A 19,495-nucleotide genomic window follows, 5' to 3' on the forward strand; every position below is an offset into this window, starting at 1 on the left:
TTTTTTTTTTTTTAAACCATGAAAGCCATGGATAAGCAATTAATTATCAGAACAGTCAGGTCTTTGGCTCACTGATATTGCTATGGTTATCTTGCCCCAGTCATCGACATTCAAGGTTTTCCTCTATTGAGAAAGAAGGTCCTCCAGTTCATCTTGCTGATGTGAAGAGAGCACATCCATATGACTTGGTTATGAGATGACATCGTGAGCATCACTGTTAGGTCTCTGTCGCACAGCCACGGGAGGGAGTGGCTTTCCATAGAAATCTATGTAAACAAGGTATACCAACAATATGTAATTGTTATGGTAAATCAAGATTTCTGACACAATTCATTTATTTCCAACCAACACCTTTAAAAGAGTAAGAAACTCTGACCTTGTAAGTGAAGCATTGCATACAGCATATTGGGGAAAAAAGTCTGAATTGGAAAAAAGTTGAATAAATTCAAAAAACAATCACTAGGGTAAATTTTTAACTCAAGGTTATAAATTAATCTCTACTGATTTAATATAAAGCTGCACCTAATATATATATTATTATTATTTCCAAGTAAGTGTTCACATCAGAAACAAAACAAATAACAAACATCCAAAACTAATGGAACCTGTTGCCAAAGCCCTAATAAAATCAGTATTTGTACAATCCATGTTCTTATCCAATGTCTATTACTTCTAAGAATTTGGTAAGAAAAATTAATTATCTTAGTGTTCTGGTATTAGGAATATTTTACAATGATACTTCAGTATAGTTCATTGATATAGGGCATATCTGATACAAAAACAGTCTTAATTTTTACTTCATAATAAGTTCCCAGCCCTTAATTATCATAAATTGGTTTATAAACATTAGCATATGGAAACTTCAGTTTTTCTGGCCTATTATTCAAAAATTATTCTAGAAGCAAAGGTGTTCAAGGTCACTTGAAATAAATATATTAAAAATGTATTTAGGGGCCCATTTCCAGTTTCGCACATGCCAGAGTTCAGCTAAGCGGCTCCATGATACTGCTGCCTCAGCATCCATTTTGTCTGGCCAAGTGGCCTAAGGGGGTCTTAAATAGATACTAGCACCTCATGCGAGAACATGCCCTAGAAAACAGCTTGCAAAATTAGATTAGTTGTAAATGTATATTGCAAACTCTAAGGCTGCCACTAACAAAAGTCTATGACAAAGGAGGAAAGAATATACAGCGGAGAAAAGACAGCTTCTTCAATAAATGGTACTGGGAAAACTGGAGAGTCACATGCAAAATAATCAGACTGGATTACTTTCTCACACCATATATGAAAATAAACTTTAAATGACTAAACATAAAATCCAAAACCACAAAACTCCTATAAGAAAACATAGACAGTACACACTTGGACATTGGTCTTAATATTTGTTAGGTATGTCTCCTCAATCAAGAGAAACAAAGGAAAAATAAAAAATGGGGCTATATCAAACTAAAATGCTTCCACACAGCAAGGAAACTATCAACAAAAGAGCCTACTGAATGGGAGGAGATACTTGCAAATAATACATCCAATAAGGAGTTAATATCCAAACCACACAAAGAACTCATACAATGCAATATCCAAAAACAAAAAAAAAATTTTTTTTAAGTGGGCTAGAAGATCTGAAAATACTTTATTGCAAAGAAAACAGATAGATGGCCAATAGACACATGAAAAGATGTTCAACATTACTAAGCATCAAGGAAATGCAAATCAAAACCACAATGAGATATCACCTCACACCTGTTAGAATATCTATCATCAAAAACAACACAAATAACAAAAGAAAAGGAAACCTCATGCACTGTTGGTAGGAATGCAAACAGCACAGCAGCCACTATGCAAAACTGTACGGCAATTCCTCCAAAAATTAAAAATAGAACTACCATACAATCCAGCAATTCCACTTCTGGGTATTTTTCCAAAGAAAACAAAAATACTAATTCAAAAAGATATATGCACTCCTATATTCATTATAGCATTATTCACAGTAGCCAAGACACGGAAGCAAACTAAGTGCCCTTCAACGGATGAATGGATAAAGATGTGATACACACACACACACAATAATAAGCCAATAAAAAAAAGGAAATCTTACTATTTTTGACAACATGAATGGACTTAGAGAGTATTACGCTAAGTGAAATAAGTCAAAGAAAGACAAATAGCGTATAATTTCACTTATGTGTGGAATCTAAAAAACATACAAAAAAACAAAGGAACAAACAAAACAGAAACAGAGTCATAGATACAGAGAACAAACGGACGGTTGCTGGACAAAGGAGAGGGACGGCAAGGCAGCAGGTGGGGTGCAGGAATGAGGGAAACAGGTGAGGGAAATTAAGAGGCACAAACTTCCAGTTACAAAATAAATAAGCCACAGGGATGAAATGTACAGAGTGGGGAATACAGTCAGTAATAACAGTATCTTTGTATGGTGATTAAGGTGGTCAAAAGATACAAACTTCCAGTTAGAAAATAAGTACTAGGAATGTAATGTAAAACATTATTAATATAATTATATAATTAACACTGCTGTATGTTACATATGAAAGTTGTTAAAAGAATAAATCCTAAGAGTTTTCATCACAAGGAAAAAATTTTTTTTCTTTTTTTTTTTCCTTTTTAATCTGTATGAGATGATGCATATTCACTAAATTTACTGTGGCAACCATTTCATGATGTATGTAAGTCAAAACATTATGCTATACACTTTAAACTTATACAGTGCTTTAGATTAATTATATTTGAATAAAACTGGAAGGAAAAAATAAAAATAAAATAATGAAATTGAATAAATTTCAATGTAAGAAAGAGTAACAGAAAATTACAATTAGGCAAATATCACAGTAAAAATTATTGCACACACAATCCAATAACAGATGCTAAAACAGAAGCTAAAGTTTGTGGAGAACAGAATATTTGCATATCCCAAAGTATCACGTCTATGATATTTACTAATTACAAAGAAAATAGTAACATTTTACAATGTGGCAAATATCACCTTATTCAAATGATGAAGGTTAGCACCACCAATAATGAGACTTATCAACATCATGTACACCCCTATTTCAAACATTTTGAGCATCAATTCAGTTCAACAATGAGAGGTGCTCTTGTGTCATCAGTTTGCAGCCTCTACCAGAGTGTACCATAGACAATACTATATTTGCCACAATTATGTCATTACTTAAAAAAAAATTTTTAAATAAACTGTATATTCTCTCCTTAAAAAAAAATTAGAGGAGAAAATGATTGTTCAAGCAACTACAAATTTAAAGCGAATACTAAGCTGCCATGATGCTCTAAGAAATCTTAATATAACAATGTTAATAAAATGAATTAAAAATATGGATTTCAAAGCTGGACAGACCTAACTTCAAATTCTGTGTCATTTATAGCTGTGTGAGCTTGGGTGTAGGTTTCTCACACACAAACTGCCCATCTTACAAGGCTATTAGAGGAATTAAAATGAGATAATGTACTTAAAAGTGCTTAGCAAAATGCCAGGGACATAGTATACAGTTATTATACTGCTATTAATAAAATTATAAGATACAATTATTTTGATAAATTTAAAGTATGCCTTTTCTAATTTCTTGCTTTCAAAATTAACAAGAATTTTAACATATCACAGAACTCATGATTAAACCAGAATGAATAGTTTCTATTATGTTTTACTTCTAGAATTGAAAAGAACCCAAATCACATACACATGACAAGAAGTATCAACTGCAGTTGATTCTGTATTATCTCATTGCCAGAAAATTATAACGTTCTATACAAAACAGGTTTCTTATTCCCTTAACTGTAGGGGATATAAGTTGACCATACTGACCAACTGATATGACCAAATTAATTGATACCCATTTTAATAAAGGGCTTCAAACTTAACATACAAAATATAATATTCATTCATATTTTAAGATTTGAAAATATTCTTTAGTTTTATACTTGGCACTTTTGGCCAACAATGTTTATTTCTCATAATGCATAACGTTTATGAAGTATGGATTAAGAGTGTCTACAAAGTGAATATAGATTCAGTTTTTAAGTCTATTCTCTGAATGTATGTCTTACGTATTACCCAGAGTGAGGTTTAGAGAAAATAAAGCAATTAGAAAAGTAAAATTGAACTGCCATCAAGGAATCAATGTCTGTAATCAAAGAATAAATAAGAATCTGCCTTAATTCCTAATTTGACTATAAAAAATTAGTTTTCATCTCAATAATTTTAAGTGCCAAACCCAAATGCAGTTAACTTAATTATTTCCCTTTCCCTTAATTATTTCCCATTATATGTCTGTTGTCTACTTCCCATCAACCACATTCAAATAAATATATATTAATAGTTAGGAAAGAGAAGAGGATGCGATGATAAAATTGGCAACTATCAGCATCTTAAACAAAAATCTCCCAATAAATATTAAAAATTAATTTAAACTTAATTAAAATTTTAAATTTGTTATACCTACTTTCTTCTCCATAATGAAAACAGAGTTGATTATACTTTTTTTTAGCTATACAAGGTATACTTTGACTTAAAATTTATGGGAAAAAAATAATGAAGATATTTTAAAACTTGTGAAGTTAGAATGTTTAATTTTCTGCTTTGAGAAGTTAATTTATTGATCTACTTAAAATTAACTGATATATTAGAATAACAGTGGTCTTAAATTTAACTAATTCATTATAATTATTTTCTAGGAGTTCTAATTTAAAAATATAGGACAACAAAGAAAAACAAAACCAATGAAAAACAACCTTCTTATTAGCCCATTTTCAATCTCTTTTTTAGTTGCTTTTATCTAATGTTCCCCCAGATACTACCATTCTCTTCTCCTTATTCTACATACTTTCCCTCAGAAACAGGAAACTATCATTCCTTCAACTGCATTCATTCAATAAGCAAATATACAACATCTATTAGGGACAAGGCATTTCTATTACGTGATGACAACTGAAAAACAAAACAAGAACTACCTACATGCCCTTCCACCCACCTGAGTCCCCTTTCTCCAGAGTTCCAGAATCTTATTTGCACTGATTTATAGACATTTCCAAATAGATAAGCCTATAGACACCTCCAAAGCAAGTTTCCTTTCTCCTCATGTATTGTCAGTATTAGAGATAGCACCAAACTTCTAGCCCCTTCAGCCAAATAATATTCTGTTGCTCTTTTCTTTCATCCCATACATTCATTCTTCATATAGAATTTATGACTGTTCAAATATTCTCTCAACACACTTTTTATTCTCCATTGCCATTCCCATTCTTCACTTCTCACTCTGACTACTGCAACAGCTTCTAACTCGGATCCTAACCTTAGTGTGGGCACAATCTAGTCTATGCTGCTGCTGCTGCTAAGTCACTTCAGTTGTGTCTGACTCTGTGCAACCCCAAAGACGGCAGCCCACCAGGCTCCCCCGTCCCTGGGATTCTCCAGGCAAGAACACTGGAGCGGGTTGCCATTTCCTTCTCCAATGCATGAAAGTGAAAAGTGAAAGTGAAGTCGCTCAATTGTGTCCAACTCTTTGCGACCCCATAGACTGCAGCCTACCAGGCTCCTCCATGCATAGGACTTTTCAGGTAAGAGTACCGGAGTCGGGTGCCACTGCCTTCTCCAATCTAGTCTATATATACATAGTGACAAAAATTACTGTCCTAAACAATAACTCTTGTAATACTATTTCCCTGTTAAAAATGTATATTGTCTCTTGTAAAATTATAGTGAGTCTAGACATCTTAAATATATTTGTGAGGCCCTAAACAATCTGGCTATAAGCTGTAATTCTAGTTTAAATATCTCTCTGTAACTTTAAACTTCCTATTTCTTACCTATTCCACCTACATGAACCTAAGCTCTAGTCACAAGTAACTTTATACTATTTTCCAAATTAAGCAATGTGTTTTCCCACCTCTCCATCTTTGAACAGTTTATTTCTTCTGCTTATTAACTCTTCTCACACATGTATGCATGTATATATATTTATATACACATACATTAGCACTACCTAATTGTTTCTAACAACATATTGAATATTTAAGCTGATAATATATTTTAACACAAACAATTTCAAAATATAAATAAACAGGAACTAATCTATTATAGTCAACAAAAACATCATGATGTAAAGTTAGCACCAAAAGACATGTGACTTCACTGTTATTCTGAAGTTGAAGGACAAACCTTCTGTCTTTAGAAATTAACAAAATCTTTTAATTTTCACTGCAAAGCGATCAAACCAGTCAATCATAAAAGAAATCAGTTCTGAATATTCATTGGAAGAATTGATGCTAAAGTTGAAGATCCAATTCTTTGGCCACCTGATGCGAAGAACTGACTTATTGGAAAAGACCCTGATGCCGGGAAAGATTGAAGGCAGGAGAAGGGGATGACAGAGGACGAGACGGTTGGATAGCATCACCAACCTGACGGACATGAGCTTGAGCAAGCTCTGGGAGTTAGCGATGGACGGAGAAGCCTGGCCGTGCTGCAGGCCGTGAGATAGCAAAGAGTCAGACATGACTGAGCGACTGAACTGAACGATTATGAAGAAATAGTTCATTATTGATACAGTATTCAGAAAAAGAAAGCAAGCAGCACATTTAAATACTTTTTGAATAAAATATTTTATATAGTCTGATGTAATTTCAAATTATATATGTTTTTCAAGATTAAACTTCTGAATTTTTCTTTTCTAGTAAATGGATCTTCTTAGGAAACCAAGTTCAAGATTAGGTAAACAGAATTATCAAAAAGGAAATGAGATGTCCTTGATGAATTTTATTGAGCTACAATTCTATATGTATAAATCATCCTTTTGCATGTTAGAAATCAGAACTTCTGCCTGTTGTAAAGGGAAGTTCTGTATTCCCCACTGTCCTTTTTCAAGTTTCCAGGTGGAGCTCTTATACCCTATACTGGCTGTACTATACCTTATGTTAATTTCATCCAAAAAAGTGTTTTCTTGATTCAGTGAAGACTTTAGTAATTTTCTTTCTAGTAAGCTGAATTTCCCTAGTGGCTCAGATGGTAAAGCGTCTGCCTACAACGTGGGAGACGTGGGTTCAATCCCTGGGTGAGGAAGATCTCCTGGAGAAGGAAATAGCAACCCACTCCAGTATTCCTGCCTGGAAACTCCCACGGACGGAGGAGCCTGGTAGGGTACAGTCCATGGGGTCACAGAGCTGGACACGACCATGCATGCATCATTGAGTATACTGAGCATATATAGGACAATGAAGTTTTTAACACCATAATTGTACTGTCTCATATTTAAGCTGCCTTAAAATCTTTCTCTTTTACAACTATTTACATTAATATATAATGGATAAACACAAGCTATGATGGTCTTTACCTCTGTTTTCTAAGATAAATGTTAAATTACATTGAGGCAAAGGACACTTAAGAATAAAAAATTAAATAAATGAAAGTGAAGTATAATGAAAAAGGATGGTTGTGGATTTGAAAGGCTCCCCAAAGTAAAAGTTTATTGAAGTAATGAGGTAAAGAAAAATGAATGTGACATGTATAGATATTTGAAAACTGATCCTTTTGCATTACCATTATGACGTGTTTCACCAAGAGGCTCAAGTTTTGGAAGTCTAGTGACTTTGGGGGTTCCCCAGCCAACTGAAGAAAAAGAAAGACATTTAAAAACACTGTTATACAATATCTCTTTAGGTCTGTTAAGAGGATCCCTCTCTTGACAGCAGTGTATACAACTTCAATGTCAATTCATACATATTCAATGATATAGTACCAAATAACCATAAACCCTTTTTAAATGGTTTCTGTTTTAAAATGTAATTTTAGGTTGGTAATACTTGCTTTACGTTTTTGTTTCCCTTTAGATAAAAACATAAGCGTCCTCACCACCATCATAAATAACCTTAGGCTACTAATCTAAGTCCCAACAGAAGCTAAAAGAAATATACACTTATTAAGTGGAATATCAGAAATAAGTCCTAAAATGGGGCTCAAAGGAAAATGTTACCATCTTATGCCTTCTAGCAAGACTAAAAGGAAACTACAAACATATACATTGTAAGGTATTTACTGAATATGTGAGGTACAATGCTTAGTGATGAAAAATTTCTCAAAATTACTATGTCCCAGTGCTTTATATACAGTATTTCATTTAATATCCATAACATAGTTAGAAGGTCAGGATGTATGTTGGAAATACAATGGAAACATTCAAACATCTTGGCTTCAAACATTAATTTTCAGGAGGAAAGACCCAATTTTTTAAAAGGTCATACTAACCATCCATTCATTACAATTACATTCCCTTTAGCAATCTGGGTACTGATATTCCAAACAGGACCTGAATCCATTATAGGAGGTACTTAAGTAAAGATGTCTTATTAATTTTTACTATTTTTTTTACTTTCATAAAGCATTTTTTATGAATAAAAAAAATCAATATTTATGTTGATAAATTCTGAACTAAGTAGACGGAACAAAGAATTCTACGTTTCTCACAAATTCACAAGATTATGAATATGCTGAATAACTGCATAATTTTTTGTATTTTTCTTTACGGTTTAAGGCAGTATTTCTAAATTCAGTATCAATTTCAATTTACTCACCAGGAGGAGGAGGTGGGGGTGGTGTTGGACTCTTAGGAACAGAATCATCTGTATTAACAGGTTCTACACGGTGGCTCCTTTTCATCCTTAGTTTCTTAGCTTTCTTTTTACTGTTATCTATAAGAATATAAACATGAAACTTTATGCCTTTTGGAAAAAGTTACTTCTATAATAAAAAAAAAGAACAGAATTAGAATATTGATATAATTATTACCATAGAAATATAACTTCAACTTAAAAATTGTTACCAATAATGAACTGTGAACTTTCCTTTTCTAAGAATATATTTGTAAGTGTTTATTGAATGAATGATTAAAAAATATGAGCGAGTGGCAAAAAGTCGTATTTTAAGTTCTATGAGAAGTGATTCAGAATACAAAAAAAAAATCCATATTTCCAAAAGTAACATTTTTTTTCAAGTGTCATAATAAATAAATGGAATCATCTAATTACAGAGACTTCTACAAAGCTACGGATGACCTGGGGGAAAAAGAGAGGTATCGGTTTATCTCAGTAGGATATACAGAATGATTCCAGATCTAAGCCCAAAAATAATCCTTTGAAATGTGGAAAAAAGACCCTAATCAAACCAAAGCACGTTATCTATGAAAATAATGCCCAAGATGCTCAACATAAATGTATGTAACCAAAACTCATATTAGATCTTACAGAATTGAATCTTAATTTTTCTAAAAATATTTACAAATTCTCACTTAAGCACATATAGACATTTTAAGTGAATCTATGTTGTTAACATGTAAACTTTAACAACATAAACCAGGATGTCATAGTAGCTAAATAATCAAACAGCAGAGCCACTGAAATATTTTAATTGATAATCCCAAATCACTAAATTTATACATATAATACATTTTCTAAAATGGAAATTATGTTACACAAGAAACAGCCAACATCTATGAAACCTATAAAGCAGTAAGAAATACAAATATATCTAGAAACTCATTATTTTTCTAAATAAATTAGTGTCACTTGAGAATATTTTATTCTAGATATAAACAGAGACATCCTTTTACAATTAAAGCTATAAGCTTTGCAGCTGGGAGAAAGGAAAGAGAGTTTCCAGAATCATATGGTACTTTAGCATGGGCAATAAGTCAGGGTCATGGAAGAGCACAGGTTATGCAACAGAGGACTGAAAGTTGAGGGAAGTGAATCTTAGCACAGCCACAGATGAGATATGTGATCTCAAATTACTCAACCTTTCTAAGTCCCTGGTGTCCTACTCTACATAATGGGAAAAATATACCCCAGGACTGATATGTGAAATAACAATTTTGTGTTAAATAATATTTTCAAATCATCTACCAAACCATTTTGTTATTTAACAATGTATTAGCGTTATTAGAAAGAGTTGTTCCAATATATTTAGAGGCCACTTTACAGTCTACATTTTGTTTTACTCTGTTAAGAGAGTGATATGGGTACAAATGTGGATACCCTAACTTCCCAAATTACAAAAAGTATAATTTTCAAATCTTTGTATTTTTATATAGCAAAACATACATGTTTGGTACTCTGCATCTCAGGGACTGAGATCTTGTTTTCATAAACTCTTTGAAAGTGAAAGTGAAAGTGAAGTCGTGTCCGACTCTTTGCGACCCCGTGGACTGTAGCCCACCAGGCTCCTCCGTCCATGGGATTCTCCAGGCAAGAATACTGGAGTGGGTTGCCATTTCCTTCTCCAGGGGATCTTCCCGACCCAGGGATCGAACCTGGGTCTCCTGCATTCCAGGCAGACGCTTTAACCTGTGAGCCAACAGGGCAGACCCCATATTAAATTCTTTAATACTATACAAAAATTATTATATACTATCCCTATAAATACATCATATACCTAGTTATTGTATCACCAACTAAGAACGGCAAGGAAGCAATGGTTACTGGGTATCTCTCATGTATCGGCCCTGTGCTAGGAACATTGTAGAGTTACTTTTATTATAAGGAAATCTAAAAGCCTGATGGAAAAAAATAAAAGATGAAAACTCCATTTTTGAGATGAGAAAAACAAGGACTGAAGAACACTACATAACATAACATACATCTAGTAGATGAGAAAGTCTGGATGCTGCCTCAGATTGTGTGAGTCCAAAGGGTCTCTCTCTATGACACCAAAAGACATAAATTTCCTGTTAAATCACATAACTAGTTTATAAAAAGAAAGGTAACCATAAAGATTTCATATAATATTAAAATAAGAGGAAAATGGATATTTGATAATAAAATAGCTTTTAAATTATATTTTTAATTTATTTTAATTGAAGGATAATTGCTTTATAATATTGTGTTGGTTTCTGCCACAAAGCTTTCAAAATGTTCAATTATGTCTGCATCTCCTAAAACTCACAAGTAAATAAAGAAAATGACACTGACTATAACTTTATGAAGATTAAAAACAAAACAAACCCTCCAAGAATTTTAAACGTTTTAAATACACTCTAAGGATTTCTGGGGCTATGCAATATTCCTAATTACTGAAAATGGAATTTTCAGCTGAAATTCTTTTCAGTTACAAAGGGCTAGGTTTTAAGACATCATGAATAAAAACATAAATTAGCAAACTAATGAACTAAAATTCATGAAAAAAACATAATAAACATTGCATTTGGAGATGAAAAAATCTTATATTTCTTTGTGAAAATAACCATGACAAATGAAAGAGTATTTTTAAGTTTTATATAATGTTATTTATATGTCACATAGAATACATAAAACTTAAAAATAAACACAATGAGCATAAAAATAAATACTTTATATATTTTTAATAACTAGATTTATCACCTGATTCTGATGATCTCCAGTCTGTCTCATCTTCATTTTCCAACTGCTGTGTTAATGCCTCCTTATAATTTTCTACTACTCCAAACTCACTGTTTTTTTGGCTACTGTCACTGATCTGGCTCTGTGTCTCTATTTGCTCATGCTCCATTTTATGTTTCAGGGGGCAGCCATCACTGTCTTCTGTATTTTGCCTCTTTTTCTCTCTTTCAAGTTTTTTTTCATTCTGACAAAAATGAAATGTATCATTCTTAATATAATGGTCATATCTAAGATAGCTTAAAGGAGAAATCAAATAATTCATGAGCATTATATAACTTCAGGGTACTTTGATATTTCCATTAAAAATTATTTGAGTGTATCATTAAAACATGCTAATTGCCAAACATTCAGAAAACAGAGATAGTATAAAGAAAGAACACTTATATTACTAGTAATTCCACAGTCTAGAGATGATCACTATTTGATATACAAATCACACAGAGGTGCTTTTCTTTGCCTATCCCACACATACAGACATACATATCCTCAAACACACACAAATGTGACTGCCTCTCTATATGTACATATTTATGTATATTTTTGGAGAAGGAAATGGCAACCCACTCCAGTATTCTTGCCAGGAAAATCCCAGGGATTGAGGAGCCTGGAAGGCTGTAGTTCACGGGGTCACAAAGAGTCGGACAGGACTGAGCAGCTAAGCACAAGCACATGTATATTTTTAAACAGAAAAGAATCAAAGATTTAAGAATACATATTTCTTTCTATGTCAATCAATTTATGAAGTGCTTACAATATTGCATGATACATACATAGTAGTGTTAGCTATGAAAGCATTATATTAAGCTATGGTTTAGTCGTATGCTATAGTTTAGTCATATCTGATTCTTGCGACCCCATGAACTGTAGCCCACCAGGCTCCTCTGTCCATGGGATTTCCCAGGCAAGAATACTGGAGTGGGTTGCCATATCCTTCTCCAGGGAATCTTCCTGACCCAGTGATGGAACCAACATGTCCTGCATTGCAGGCGATCTACTGCATTGCAGGTGGATTCTTCACCACTGAGCCACCAGGGATTCCCTATATTATAATGTATGTGTAAGCTATTACTACTTTCATCAGTTACACTATTATTTTGAATAATTCTATCATAACTTATTTTACCAACTCCCACTCAATGGACAAAGACGTGATTTTCAATTTTTCATTATTACAAGAAATACAATGATTGAATTAGTTCTCCAGAATAAATTCCTAACAGTCATGCTGCTGGATCAAAGGGTAAAGCACATTTTAAAATGTGACATACTACAAACTTTACTTCATAAAAACTAATGTCAAATTACACCACTGGAAAAGGATTGAAAGAGTGATATTTTCCCATATCTTTCCTTTTTTTGATTGCACAGCACAGCATGTAGGATCTTACTTCCCCACCAGGAATCGAACCTGCACCCCCTGTATTGGAAGTGTGCAGTCTTAACCACTGGACTGCCAGGGAAGTCCCCCACCCCACATCTTTTTTAGTGCTTTTTTAATCATCATGCTCAGTTATTCAGCTGTGTCCGACTCTTGGTGACCCTTTGGACTACAGCCTGCCAGCCTCCTCTGTCCGTGGGATTTTTCAGGCAGGAATACCGGAGTGGATTGCCATTGTCCCCTCCAGGTTTTAATCATTATCAATCTTTTATATCTCCACCAACTAATAAATACTTTTTTATCTCAGTGTTGATTTATTATTTTTATTACTACTGAAGGTAAGTTATAAAATATCCTTATTGCCATTTAAATTTTTTCTATAAGGAACTACCCATCATAACCCAATGCCCTTTTTTCTATTAGAGTCTCATTATTTACACAGTAATTTTTTAAGGATTCCTCTTTTCTTTTGGTCCCATGTTTCTCAAATATTTTTCATTACGATTAGATTTTTTTTTGTCCTTAACTTTGTAGAACATCTCTTTAAAAACTGAATATATAATAAGATCTACTTTATTTTTCCCATTTTGTGATTTTTCACTCTGTGATTTGTGGCCTCATTGTCCTGCTTTGAAAGTTTCTCCTCCTCCAAGTTTACAAATGTCTAACTGTATTATATCCAAGTGTTTCTAAGGTGTCTTTTTTTAATATTTAAATCTTTTAAAATTTAATTTGGTATACAGTGTTCAATAATTTTACTTTTTTTCTAAATGACTCTTCAGTTGTTTCAATATATTTTTTCTCCCAGATTTGAAATGCCACTTTTCTCTTATACTAAATGCTTATATATAACTCTGTTTGTTACTATTGTTTCATTGTGTATTCTGGAACCAACATCTCACCATTTTCATTATCTGTGATAAAAATCAAAGGAAAAAAATGTCAGGTAATATTTTAAAGGAGAAGTTTTGGGGGGAAGAAAACTTGCTTGATAAAAAGGATCATTTATTTCCATTTATTTCATTTCTTAAGTAACTTAAAACCAAATATCTCATAGTACCAACTATTTTGTAAAAATAAAACAACCAAAAACTATACAATCAATTTCTTACCTGTGGAGCTGCCTCCCTCCTCAGCAGCAGCCCCAAGAAGAAATAATCATCCACCTTTCCAGATGAATACCTGTGTGGAAGGAGGCAGTGATAGGGGAAGAGGGATGGAGCATACAGGTGGGTCATGCGAGCCACCTGCCACATTAAGCTCTGAGTGAATGAAGAGGTGGTTTAGGAAGCTCTGCCACTGAGGAAGCATAGCTGCTGGGAGTGATTTAAGCAGGACCAATGCAAACTCTGAACATTAGTAGAAAATGAAAACAAAGACACAGATACACAGACGGACAGATATAGAAACACACACACATACACATACACTCTCTCTCACCCTTAATTTATGATTAAAATCTACAAATTAATTTTAGTTAAACTTCTGACATTTAAAATTAAATGATATTCAAATATAAAAGAACATATCATAGTTTCAAACATTAAGTATCCTGGGAAAATAGACAGAAAGTCATTTACATACTCTAATACTTCATAAACATGTAAATATTACTGTAAAAGGACAGTAATAGCAATATACAGGGATAAAGACAATGTAAATAAGAGTAAACACTATTATAGGATATGTGACAAAATGTATTTATCAGAACGATAAGATAGTTGTATATCCTATCTTCATTTTCATTCTCAGTGAATTCTGCAGCCATCCTTTTTATAAGAGATCAGAAGGGAAGATTGAAGAGGAGGAAAAAGCAGCAAACCTTTAGCCTGTCTGCCCCTTTTAATTTCTTTTACAAATAATTAATCCCTGGAGAAATACTTCTATCTCCCTGCCTCCTTTCCCTACTCCTCACCTCCTTTCTGAACTTCCAACTTTATAAAATATAAAAATTAATTCACCACTATCCATACCTCAATGATTACAGATGCTATTGGCTGGAAAGGATTAACAATAACTGGTTCTGGGTCCAACTCAGCCATACCACTGGTTCCATGGAGTTCAGCCTGTTCTTGCTCTCTTTGTTCTCTATATTTTGAAGGAAAAAATTTGGAATTCCTTATGAGAAAATGATAAACCATGTTTAAGAACACTTGCAATAGGTTTATGGCTATTAAATTCAGTATTTAAACATATGGATATGGCTTTGAATTTATCCTAATGCAGGTAACAGGCCGCTATCTCCAGGTAAAGATTAATCGTTTGAATTTTAAAAGAAAGAAATGATGACAAAAATGACATTCTCTATGACTGACTTCTTAATGTCTGCAGTACAGATTATTTTTCTATGTAATAAAGATTTATATTTATCAATTTATTAATTACCCTCCCAAACCAATGCTATCCTCTTCTCTAATAGTAACTAGATAAGTTCTACTGTTAAACCTCTTAAGAGCTGTGTACAGTTCTATATCATAAATGAACTAGATAATTATTGCTTTGCATAAGTAGAAAAGGCTATAAAAATAAATTGCCCTTTGCCACTCAAATCAAATAAATATTTCTATATTAGTTACTACTGAGACTTTTATTACCTCTGTGACTTAAAATTAATGTTGCCCCAGAGATAAAGGTAATAAATTATTAAAAGCAGCAGCTATAGACAGAAACATGACTATTTTAGATCTGCAAGTAGACTAAGTATAGTAGAACAACGTCAGTGTTCATTACTATGGCGTTTATTAAGTTCTATGATGGAAAGATATATTCTCTCATCCTAAACCTAGAAAGCCAAGATTTAGTGATCTGCAATTTACTAATTTTGTGACCTTGGTCATTTATCTGCATACTTGAGCCTCAGCTTTCCCATAAATGTGGACAAAATACCTATTTCATAGAGCTATTTCAGGTAAATTAATGTATGTGAAAGCTTTCTGTATATAAACATACTTACAGGACACTTATTCATTATTAATGTTATTCATTTATTAGTAAGTAATTTCAGGTATCTGGTTTTAACATACTATTTTCATATACCAATAATAGCTGTTTTACTGTTTTTTTCAAAATTATCTAAACCTATAAAAATCTAAAAACCTATTAAATTGTATTTAACAATAAAAAGTTTTTTTTTTAACACTCTCATCTAAATTTAATTATGGATTCTGTTAAACAGGAGAGGATTCAGACCACAAGTGGCATGGCTAAGAGAAAGGAGGAAAGGGGAGAGGGGTACCAGAAAAGCCAGCCATAACATGATCTGGAATATCTTTATGGAAAAAGCTAAAACTGAAAAAAAAAAAAGACTAAATTTCTTTTATTCAATCTTTTTTTTTCCTTTTTGCTTGTTTTCTAAGTAGAGGAAAACCAAAGAAGCCTTTAGAAAACTATGGCCATATATTTTGTTTTCATAATTACATAGAAGGTATATTTACATGAATGGTTGGGTGTACTTAGCTTTATATCATGAAAATATATACTAGAATAGAAAATCAAAGATTCTCACAGGAACTAAAACCTCTTATTGGTTCAAGAGAGACCTATGTCACTGATCTGCTCATGTTACTGAGCACTTGAGGATAGAAAAGTTATCTCTCCAAGAGGTAAGTCCTGACTCTGAATTAAATGAAAGATAACAGTAATCAGAGGATTTCCTTGACAGTGCGAAGGAGCACCTCACAAAGGCATCACCAAGGACAGTTAGTGGGTTCTTGTCTACCAGGCTGCAACTGTTAAAGCACACAGAAGGCCAATATTACTTAGGTAGCTGGAAGACAACTTTGGATGCCACAAGGGCTCGCTTGGAAATCTTTTAGTTTCTTCCCTCCCCTGACATGTAACAATCAAATGAAGAAAGAAAGAGAAATCCTGGGATTAAGAACTAAATCCAACATCTAATCAAATCTGAGAAGCCAATTAGATCTCTCTGTCAGGAAGATCCCCTGGAAAAGGGCATGGCAACCCACTCCAGTATTCTTACCTGGAGAATCCCATAGACAGAGGAGCCTGGCAGGCTATGGACCATGGGATCGCACATAGTTGGACACAACTGAAGTGACTTAGCATGCATGCGTGTAATCAAATCTGAGTATTATTTTATTCCAGCATGAATATTATTATAACTGATTCTGTGGTAGAATTTATGTAAACATTTTTTTTTTAATTTAGAGTTTGCTAAACATTTTAAAAATTTCCATTTAGGCAACACTTTTTAAAAATAGTTTTAAAAACATGTTTTTAAAACCTGAGATGGTGCAATTCATTTTTTCAGACAAAAACTAGTGCTGAAGATCACATTTTGCTTCAGCTGGTTGATCCACACTAACAGCTTACCTTCTATCTTCACTGACACTAATGAGGAGTATCTCAGTCTACGACACGTTCTTTCCTATGGGAGACTGTCCTGTGCATCACAGAACATTTAGCAGCATCCCTGGCCTCCACCCTCTAGATGCCAATTGCATTCCACCTCCCAGCCATGACAAGCAAAAATGTTCCTAGACATTGCCAAATGTCTTCTGAGGAGCAAAATCACCCTGTGGATTGAGAACCACTGCACTGAAGGTTGTCATAAGAAATAAGGAAAGAAAAATTGTAAAACTGTGACGGATAAATACCTCAGCAATAAATATAACTACTATACCACCATTAGGAAAATTAGAACTCTATCAACCAAACCTGTTAAGTCCACAGAAACAAAAAAAATTTACCAAGAAAAACCTGAATAGGCAAACTAAAAAACTATTCATAAAAGTGAGGTGTTTCTGGCTTTTCATATGCACCGTGCTATATAATTAATCATTTTACCTTTCTTCTCGTAATTTTCGCACGCGTTCAGCCCTTTCTCGCTTCTCTTGCTCCTCAAGAGCACGTTGTTCTGCTGTGTCTTTTTGGATGCGTTCATTTAAGGCATCAAAGTCCCTTGCAATGATATGTAGTAGCCAATAAAGGCCCTTTTTAATGGACTTGTCAATTTTCTTTCCATATCCCAAGACTGCTGAACAAGGTTCCTTAAAAACAGAAGTTTATTTGACTTAAAGATTAAAACTAAAAGTTCTCTACAAATATTTATTCATAAACCATTAGTATAATTACTGGAGAATCAAAATCAATTAACTCGTTAAATTAATGACATAAAGCACCTGCTTCTTTCACTTATAAAATACATCTTTGCAATGATTACTACATTAGTATGTACATGAGTTGAAATGTTTTATGGATTATACCTGTAAGCTTTGAGAGTGATTATGACACTAGTAGTTGGCAGTGCTAGATAATTTTAAACAAAATCACTGACTGACAAAACTGAACTTACAGAAGAAAACTACCTATTAAAAATACTATTAATACTACTACTATTTAACACTACATAATAAAAATAGCAGAAACTTTTAATTTCCTACACCAAGGAATTTATGGCACTAAGCATCTTTTAACAATCATTTTCTGAAACCAAGAATAAATGATTAAATTCCTCAGTTCATCTTTAAGACTGTAGGATAACTCTAATATAATCTTTCAAAATTCATTATAAACTTTTCCTAAGTATAAGTTGTGTATTTATACTTCCACCATTTTATAATATTTATAGAATAACATGTTTGTATAGCTTACATATTTTGTCAGCAATGTTGAAACAAAATCAAATCTAAAGTCTTTGAAATGATGGAAGATATTTTAAAGAAGTCAGTAACAACTAAACAGAAAACAAATATCACTGTATTAAGTAATTTCAAATGAACAGTTAGATTATGTATTTCCTGGTAAAATATTTTAAAAAGAAACACTAATAAATTATTTTGTTAGCTGCCTACCCTCTTATTGCTTACCACCTTTACAAAAACTAAGTTATAACAAATATAATTTATAGGGCAAAAGAAGCCTCAACACTTACTATCTGACACAAGCACTTGTGCTCATTGACGAGCTTTTCCAGAGAAAGACACTCAATCACATCAGCTTCTCCTAGAGCCCCTTCCTTATCCTGTTTATTTGCCAACCTAGAAAGACATAAGTGAAGTGGATTTACAGCAAATATACAATCAGACAGCTGCTTAAAAACATTCTCACCAAGTTCCTACTCCAAAGTTTTAAACCTGCTGATTACAGAACATGCTGGCTTTACAGAACAATGTACTATCTTTTATTCTATCATTTTTCCTTTAAGTTTGTAAACATTTTTTAAGATTTGGCCTATAAAAGGGAAATCAAGTAAAGAGAAATGTCAAGAAAACAAGCAATAGGTCAACAGGCCAACAACAAAGTACAAACAGAAAAAGAAGTGGACTAGTTTCCACAGCACTCAGCCATCAGTTACCCCTTTCACCTTAGAGCCTTATCTTCGCTGCATTGTGATGCAAAGGCCCTTATCCCAAGTCTTTTCTCTTCTTTAAAATACAAACTGCATCGTGTTTCACATACCTAAATATTCATTCAAAGCTTGTATTATTTGAGCTAACCTGTATTTCCAGGGTGTGGATGTGTTCACATAAAAGTGCAATTTACTGGAGAAATGAGGTCACTTTTATCTAATGTATTTAGCACAGCACTGGACATAGAAAACCTTATACTCAATTAGGAACAAACTGGGGAACAAGTGAAAAAACCAAAACAAGTTCTAAAAAGAGTTAGGAATTACCACAAAATACTGTTTTCCTGGAAGCCTGGCGTGCTGCAGTCCATGGG

At 33.2% G+C, this 19,495-nt stretch overlaps 1 protein-coding gene across 3 annotated transcripts in view; it reads right to left on the bottom strand.

The window, feature by feature from the left end:
* The window catches only part of ARL13B (ADP-ribosylation factor-like 13B), a 73,624-nt gene continuing 54,129 nt past the window's right edge, over positions 1-19,495 (bottom strand). For 2 of the 3 annotated variants that reach the window (XM_010847910.1, XM_010847908.1), the window contains 7 exons: positions 18,705-18,810; positions 17,618-17,820; positions 14,785-14,899; positions 11,395-11,617; positions 8,596-8,712; positions 7,565-7,633; positions 1-266 (listed from right to left, as the gene is read on the bottom strand). In XM_010847910.1, coding sequence (XP_010846212.1) covers positions 190-266; positions 7,565-7,633; positions 8,596-8,712; positions 11,395-11,617; positions 14,785-14,899; positions 17,618-17,820; positions 18,705-18,810 — 910 coding nt within the window. In that variant the 3' untranslated portion in view covers positions 1-189. The remainder of the gene's footprint in view (positions 267-7,564; positions 7,634-8,595; positions 8,713-11,394; positions 11,618-14,784; positions 14,900-17,617; positions 17,821-18,704; positions 18,811-19,495) is intronic. The other variant, XM_010847909.1, reaches the window with a different exon arrangement.

This window comes from Bison bison, unplaced genomic scaffold, assembly GCF_000754665.1.
Source record: "Bison bison bison isolate TAMUID 2011002044 unplaced genomic scaffold, Bison_UMD1.0 scf7180017864258, whole genome shotgun sequence".
In the NCBI taxonomy this organism is placed as follows: domain Eukaryota; kingdom Metazoa; phylum Chordata; class Mammalia; order Artiodactyla; family Bovidae; genus Bison; species Bison bison.